General features: G+C 40.4%; 1 protein-coding gene across 2 annotated transcripts in view; it reads left to right on the forward strand.

Annotated features, from left to right (window-relative positions):
* Positions 1-8019, forward strand: part of DNAJC15 (DnaJ heat shock protein family (Hsp40) member C15) — a 29036-nt gene that overhangs the window by 7467 nt on the left and 13550 nt on the right. For both annotated transcript variants that reach the window (XR_323079.3, XM_006017316.3), the window contains exons 2-3: positions 3742-3793; positions 5597-5670. Coding sequence is in view for 1 of the 2 variants with exons in the window: in XM_006017316.3 (XP_006017378.1) it covers positions 3742-3793; positions 5597-5670 (126 nt within the window). In the remaining variant the exon portion in view is untranslated. The remainder of the gene's footprint in view (positions 1-3741; positions 3794-5596; positions 5671-8019) is intronic.

The raw sequence follows: 8019 nt of genomic DNA on the forward strand, positions 1-8019 counted from the left end.
CTGGCTGGAGAAATATCCCAGAACTGCTGCCTGGAAACAGCAGCCTGCTGTCATCCTGCATCATCCGGGGGCCCGTCCCCCGGAAGAGATGGGGGAAGCTATCAGAGAGCTGGGGGAAAGATTGGGGAACTGGGGAATTGAACCTGGTTCAGTTCCCTAGCACTGGGATTGGAAGGGAACTCGGGGACAGATCATTGTCCCTGGCCACCAGCTACAGATGGCAATATCAGAGCAGTCCCTCCTGCCCTAAGCCCTCCTCCGAAACAGCTCCGAAATGTTTTGGAATTTTTCTGAAGTGTTCCGGATGGCCCATTTCATTTCAGAGCTGTTTCAGAGCCCTGCGTTTTGTTTCAGATTCAGTGTTTCAACCGTTGAAACGTCCGAATACAAAACGAAACAGCCGCCAAAATTTTGTACAGCCCTATAAATTATATTCTAAATAATTTAACAACTCTGTGTCCCTTTTGTCTTTTAAATATATGCCATGTGTTACATCTTCCAACATGCTTGCAATTTGCTTTACTACAAAATTGACTTTCACAGATATTTTTATACCTTTCTTTCTAAAATTTCTGGAAAAATATTTGTAACATTTCATGTTAAGACTGGTATTGTTTATTAATTAGATGTGGTAAAGGATAAAATGGCAACGTTGCAGGTGCCAGAAAAATTCAGTGTATTAAAGAGTAGCACAAATTCTTGAGGGGCAAGAATTGTTGTAGGTGATCTCTTTTATTAGACCAGCTGCATGGTTGGGATAGACATAGGCAAGTGTTTAGGTATCGCAGAACCCTTCCTCAGGCTCTGGGCACAGCTGAGTAGTGTATGGAACAAAAGGTTGCATAAAATTCATATGTAAATAAAACAGTATATAAGAAAAATTAACGAATGGCCAACAAGCAGGAGAGATGCATAAAAACCTGATAATGGAAGAATAAGATTGTTTAGGTAGGTTGTTATTACCTCATAACATTATCACCTGATAATCACAACCAAAAATTTTAGAGGAACCTATTAAACCTGGAAAAGTGGTCAGCACAATAGCAGGTGAAACTTAATTTTGATAAATAAAATATAATCAACATTATGAGGATTAATGTTAATCACTTCACACATTGCTGCACTCCTAAGTACTGTGAGCACGCCAAACAAGATTTAGCTGTCATTCTGGACAGTTCAGTGAAAGTTTTAATGAATATGGAGCAGTGGTCACAAACCATGGAAAAGGGAGGAAAACAATCTGCTGGAATTATGAATCAGGTTTACAGTCTCACTTCAGTGTTCTTGTCATCCTATTTCACAATAGAAGAGACTCAGAGAAAGATGTCAGGTGGTAAAGACTTGACAAGACTTTCATGTAAAGAGAAGTTAAAAAGATTTAGCTTAAAATCATAGGAGCGTAGGAGATATAAACAAAATAAGGATACAGTGAAGTTAAGTTGGGCTCTCATATTTAATCTTTTTCACGGTCCAGGAACAAGAGGAAATTTTGTAAAACTGAAAGGCAACAAAATGTAAAACTAATTAAAAAGAACACTTTTCTAAACAATTAATCTTCAGAAGTAAAAGCTAACATAAAAAATTTAATTTAACATAGGATCACAACCTCTCTACCATGTAAACCAATTTGCTTCAGAGCAGAAGCATATCTCACTTTTTGACAGGGGCTAGGGACTAGCTTCTTTAAGTTTTTTTTTTTAATTAATATCCCACTGAAATACAGTCAACCCCCGCTTAGCCCTCTTCATTGGTTCCTGAAAAACTGAGCATTAAGTGGAAATAGTGTTAAGCAGAACTAAAAGTTTTTGATGAACTAAGATGACGACTGTGAGTATTATAACGAAATTCGCTGAGCGCTAAATGGAATCAGGTATGAATGTAGAATGAATATTATAGCGAAATAGTGCTAAACAAAACTGTTAAACAGGGGTTGCCTATATTTGCTACTAGACACTGTTAAAGGCAGGATGCTGAATTAGATGGGCCACTAATTCAGTATAGCCCTGAATTAATTCCCTTCCTCAGGGGAAAAAAAAACAACCCTTCCCTTCCTCAGGGGAGAATCCTATATGGTTGACAATAGAGAATAGGGTTTCAAGGTTTGACACAGTGACGCACTTTACTAGTTCTTTTCTGCTGCTTCATGTGGCTAAAGGATTGGTAGGAAGAAAAAACTGGCATTGATGCCTTGGTTGGGTCTGTCTGGGGAGAAGCTGTAAGGCTCTAACATCCCTGTGACCTCTGCTGCAGTTGCTGCTGACTTTACAGAAGGAATACCAAGTATGGCCGGGAGCTCTCTTGGTTATTGTAAGCCTAGGAACAGTGCTTGAGTTAATACTCCTTGCTCATTCCCAGGAAGTTTGTCACAATGAGATTCCCATATAGTGATTTGATGCAAACATTGATCCCCTTGTAATCCCAGTCCAAATCTCCAGATTTTCTAGTTATTAATTCTGTGGTTGCTGTCATCTCTGTTCTTTTAAACTAAATTAGAGTTCTCCTGTATGAACTATTTCAGTTCATCTTAGCTGAATTGTTTTGTGTGTCATGTTATATTATCTGCTTAAAATGTTTTGTTACAACTATGTGATTTGCTAAACTGGCAGTAGGTAGCTTCAGACTAATCACGAGGTTTTGTCATGGTTATTAATAGTACTGAACAATTAAAGGTATTTAATTTATCACATCTGGTGCAGAATTTCCCACTGCCTTCCAAATTCCTAATTTTGTGTAGTAAAATTTACCAAGGCTTTTAAAAAAGGCTAAGTGCTGCAAATTTAAAATACATGGAGAAATGGTTATGATTTGCTTTTATGAACAAGTCATAAAATATTGAATGCATTAGGAGCTATCTTTAAAGCAGGGGCATCAAACACATAGCCCATGGGCCAGATTCGACATAGAGATGTTTCCAGTGGTCTGTGTGGCTCCTGGCAGACTAGGGAATTCAAGAGTCAAAATAGCAGAATCTGGGGCCCAGAATTGGGCCTTCTACTGAATTCATGGCGGAAGCGGGGTGCATTGTGGCTCCTTTAATCTTGTATGTCCCTCTCCCCCCTTCTGATTGGTGGAGGGGCCCCACTTGCAGCTCACTCCTGATCAGCAGGGAGGCGGAAACTGTGGTTTTAAAGATGGCTTAATTTTTGCCTCCTGCCACTGATTGGCTGAGGGGTCCTGGATGGCCCTGCGGTTTGCTGCTGACTGGCAGGGAGGCAGAAATGGTGCCAAGTTTAAAACTGTGGTTATAGGCTTATCTTGCCTGCTGATCCTGAATAGTAGGGTCCTCCACTAATCAGCAGTGATGGGGGCAAGAGGTGAGGCGTGCGCAGGGGAACGTGCAAGATTAAAGGAGCCACCGTGCACCCTACTTTTGTGAATTTGGTAGATTCGTAGGAATGGTGATTGATAACAGGAAGCTGAGTAAGGGCTGATGCAACACAGACCTGCTCACTCCACAACTGGTTGGCCTGTTACTTGTCCCAGTGTCTCTGCCACCTCAGCTGCCGCCACAGCCATTAGCCCTGCTGCCTCCACCACTTGCTGTTGCCACCAGGTCCAGATCCAGCCCACAAGAAACCCTACAGTCTGGATATGTCCTGGGGCAAGGGGAGGAGGGTTAGACACCTCTGCTTTACAGCATTTACAGAACTTACACACTTGAGACTAAATCCGTTGCTCATAGAATGGAATATGACTATATTTAAAGTCAGTCTGATTTTATGCTTTGTATTTCTGTTGTAGGCTGGAACTATGATAGCAGTTGGCCTGGGTGTTGCAGCTGTTGCATTTGCTGGTAAGATAAACAAGAAAGCGAATATAATCTACCATGGCAAAACTCTGTTCAAAAGGAGTAAACACAATCCTTGGCCGCGTCCAGATGGGCACAGCCATACGGTACGTGGCACCGCAAACAAGTCTGCCATGCCACATACTGCATATTCAGATGTTCTCTGCACTCCAAGGGAACGCTGCCTGTGCGTGTGCTGCTCCACTTTTTTTCCGTGGGTTTTTTTTGACCCCTGGATATCTGTGCAGCAGAATCACCACTGCTGCTGCTCCAGGAGGCCCCCAGGACCTCAGGTAAGGCTGCTGGAGCTAACCCAGTCCTGGCCTCAGCCTCCCCTACCCCACCCAGGTTAACTTGCTGCACGCTAAAGTGCAAGGTGAGCCGCTGCTACTTGTCCCTGGGGAACTAAACGTCCACACATGTGAATGCAGTCCTTGGGTATAGGGATTTAGGTTGTCAAATTCACCCAAGGAACCTTGTCTGCCTATGTCCTTGGGTATATAAATAGGGCAAATCTAATGGGAGTTGGAAGAATTTACATGCCCTTGATGAGACTGCTACTGAAATATTGTGTCTAATTTTGGGGTCCACAATTCAAAGTAGATTTTGAAAAAGGAGAGGATACAGAAAAAATATTACAAGAACCATTTGTACTGTAAAACCTGTTATAAATTAAAAAATAAAGAAGTATCATCTGTTTTACAATAATAATGAAAAAAATATTACTTCATCCCTGTGTACAAGGGTAAGATTTGGGAGAGTAAAGGCTCTTTACTCTAGCATAGAAAACCATAACAATATCCTCTGACAGGAACCTGATGCTCTGTTAATCGAAACTGAAAAAATAGTACAAAATGTTAGTAGTTAAGAGCCGTTGTATATGCCATATTAGCAGGACTTCTTTATAAACCGAAACACATTCTGTTACAACTAAAATTACTTGTTTGGGCATGGCAGTTGTTAAAAATGAAAAAGCAAAATAGTATGTGACAAAGAGATTGTTTTATTTTTTAAACTAATACATATCAGACATAATTATGATTTAAATTGCTAGTATATAATTAAAGTAACTTGGAGAAAATTCCTACTATGTAGTATGTGGTACAAGTTCTGTTCCTGAACTTCGTAAACCTTCTCCACCTTCTTGGCACATAGTAGAATTCACTGGCTTGTGGAGGAAGCACTATCAAGCCTAACTTGACTACAAATAGAGTCTTTATTCATGGTAAGACTGCTTTTTTCCCCAAGCAAATAAAAATGCATAGTTATTCACCAAATGTGATACTGGAATGAAGCTGTAAGAACCCTGTAATAAATAGGTTAAAGAAGGGGAGGAAAAAAAGCTCTTGAGTAATATTTAGGGAGAACTGCATTATGCTCTGAGTAAGTTAGTGAATATAGCACTTCCAAGCTAAGATTGCATGTTGCTGTTTTTCCTAAAATTCATGAGGTAAATAACTCAGTTCATCCTACAAAATGTGTCTGAATACATTGAGCTTGTGAATAAGCACTGTAGGTCTTACAGTTCATGTGTTTCATTTTAGATTAAAAAACCCACAGCATTGTTCTTTCTCTTACTGTAAATATTGAATTGTGTGAACCACTATAAACTCATCATCGAACTGTTGCCATGAGGTTAAGAAAATATGAGAATTTAAAAAATGAAATTAAGAGAATAAAACTGCAGATTTTTTTTTATACCAAAATTCCTATTATCTTATGATATTTTATTTAGCAAAAATGAGTAATTGAGGTGAGATTTAGGAATTAAGTAAGTAATGGTTGTTTTTTTATGACAATATTTTTCAGGTCGCTATGCATTTCAGCTCTGGAAACCACTGGAGCAAGTAATCTCAGAAACAGCAAAGAAGATTTCCACTTCTGTAAGTTTAGAAGTTGTTTTATCTTAAGTATTAATTCTGTTTTATCTTTAAAATAATGACAAAACACTGATTCAAATAGAAGAGAATCTTACTTTTAGGGCAGGACTAACAAACTTCTGAGTGGCCAAGGGCCACAAGCCCCCCAGCCATATGCTACACAGACCGCGCACACATTACACTGTGCTGCCATGATACTTACTGTACCATGGCAGCACAATTGTGCTCTGAATGCCACACCACAACATGTGCTAGCCACCATTCCACTGTGCTGCATCATGTGGTGGGTATGGTGTACCCCACTGTACTGTGCTGGCACTGCCCCACTATGCTACACCACCCTCTCCACAAGCTGCCCAACTGGGGGCTCCCTCAGCCTCATTGTCCCTGTCTCTGCCCGTGGAGTTTGGGTGGGTATGGAAGCCAGATTTGGTGGAGGGGGAGCCCAGAGTAACAACAGCAGTAGTAGGGGAAGCAGACTGGGAATCTTAGGAGTTACAGTTTAGCCCCTTGGAGTCAGATGTACCAGTTGGACAGCCCTGTTTTAGGGTATATAGTTAACTTTTCCAGTGGAGGATTATTCCCTTCAGTTCATGCTCCAGTGCTTCTTTCAGTACATTTTGCGTTATCAGGAATAGTTTTTTTTCCTCTTCAAAATGTTATTTATGTTATGGCTGCTGCTTCTCAACCAGCGTTTTCAGCTATTACTGTTTTACAAACATCTTCACATTGCGTGTCTAGGTTTGAGTATAGGTTGTAGCCATGCTGGTCTTTTATTAGACCAACTCAAATGGTTGGAAGAATTTTTCCAACCATTTGAGTTGGTTTGATAAAAAATATCGAATTTACCCAAAGAACCTTGTCTGCCTAGGTTTGAATATATCTTTCATAGGATGGATCAGATATTTCCTATTCAAGATGCTAAAGCAAAACTGGTATTTTTCTTTTTTTTAATTGTGGAAGAGTAAACAGTATGTTAGCATTTTCTCCTAGATCCAAAATTCCCATTGCCCAAAGGACATGATGTTGAGATAGTATGTGATTTTGGTGTGCTGATTTTAAAAGCTAGAAAACAGTCCACAGAATATTTCATTCCAGTGCCTCTTTTGCCCTGCCTATGGTATAATGCCATCCAGACCACATTACCTGATTAATATCAAATCTGAAGGGTCACTTTGGGACCCTTCAGATATATGCTAGAGTTTGCTGGCATTCACCTCTGGTTCTTTATGATTGGAGGCCAATACCTCTGCCCTCCTACCTTTGTGGAAAGCTGTGTTATTTGTGCATAATGCTAAGCTATCTGATTCCCCAGGTTTTGGGGTTGGTTTTTTCTCCTTTTTCTTTTTACAACAGTTTCTGGTTAGTAGCATTCATGGAAAGTAATCAATATGTTGTTTACTCTTTCTTCCAGATCACTAATAAAGATGTTAGGTAAAACTAGACTGAACTCATGCTGAGTGATTATTAAATGATCATTTAAAATGCCTATATTTCTGTATCTCGTATCTCTGACACCTTCTCTGTTATTGCTTATTTAAGCAAATAACATGTAGAGTCAACAATTCTGTTAATCTATTTTTAATTAAAATGAGTAACTGAAATATATTAAATTTTACTTTAAAATTCTGCCTCCTATTTAACTTACAGCAGTTAAATATATAGTCTTTCTTAGTATAGTACTCGTGTAACTACTTGTATAGTTTAGCCTTCATGTTTCTACTGCAAAATGTTATTCCAGTGAAAGAATTAAAGACCATGTTTTTGTTTATTGCTACCTTCGCTAGTGTTTGTTTCCAGAGAAATATCTCTTTTCTATTGGACCCAGCTTTTCAAAAAAGTTAGTGTGCTCATTTTATGCTGAGTCTATTGTCACCAGAAAGAGTGATGATCTAAGTTTACCTCCCTTACATTGTAACAGGTCTGATACCAATATTAAAATGGGTAATTAGTAGAGGTGCACTGATACATCGGTCCGATGTCGGATTGGCACTAATATAAAGAAAATTGTCTATATCAGAAATCAGCCTGAAGTGACCAATAATTTGGCCAATAAATGGCCCATGCACATGTGCAGGTGCAGCCACAGTGCAGCACATAGGCAGTGAAGAGCACAGCCAGCAGCATGGAGAGCTGTGTGCAGCTGGTAAGTCTGTTGTGGTGGAAGGGGAGGGGTGTGGGGGGGCTGATCAAGGTCCCCGTGCTGCGAAGGGTGTGGGGCTGGGACAGGGGAAGGCTCTGTCCAGCCGGGGCCAGGGGATGCAGGACAGAGCCATGGCTCGTGGGGGGTGGGGAGGGGAAAGGCGGGGTGCAGCTCCTGCCTCGGCATGCTGCTTGTTCAGTGGCTCCCCC

This window comes from Alligator sinensis, unplaced genomic scaffold, assembly GCF_000455745.1.
Source record: "Alligator sinensis unplaced genomic scaffold, ASM45574v1 scaffold59_1, whole genome shotgun sequence".
NCBI lineage: Eukaryota > Metazoa > Chordata > Crocodylia > Alligatoridae > Alligator > Alligator sinensis.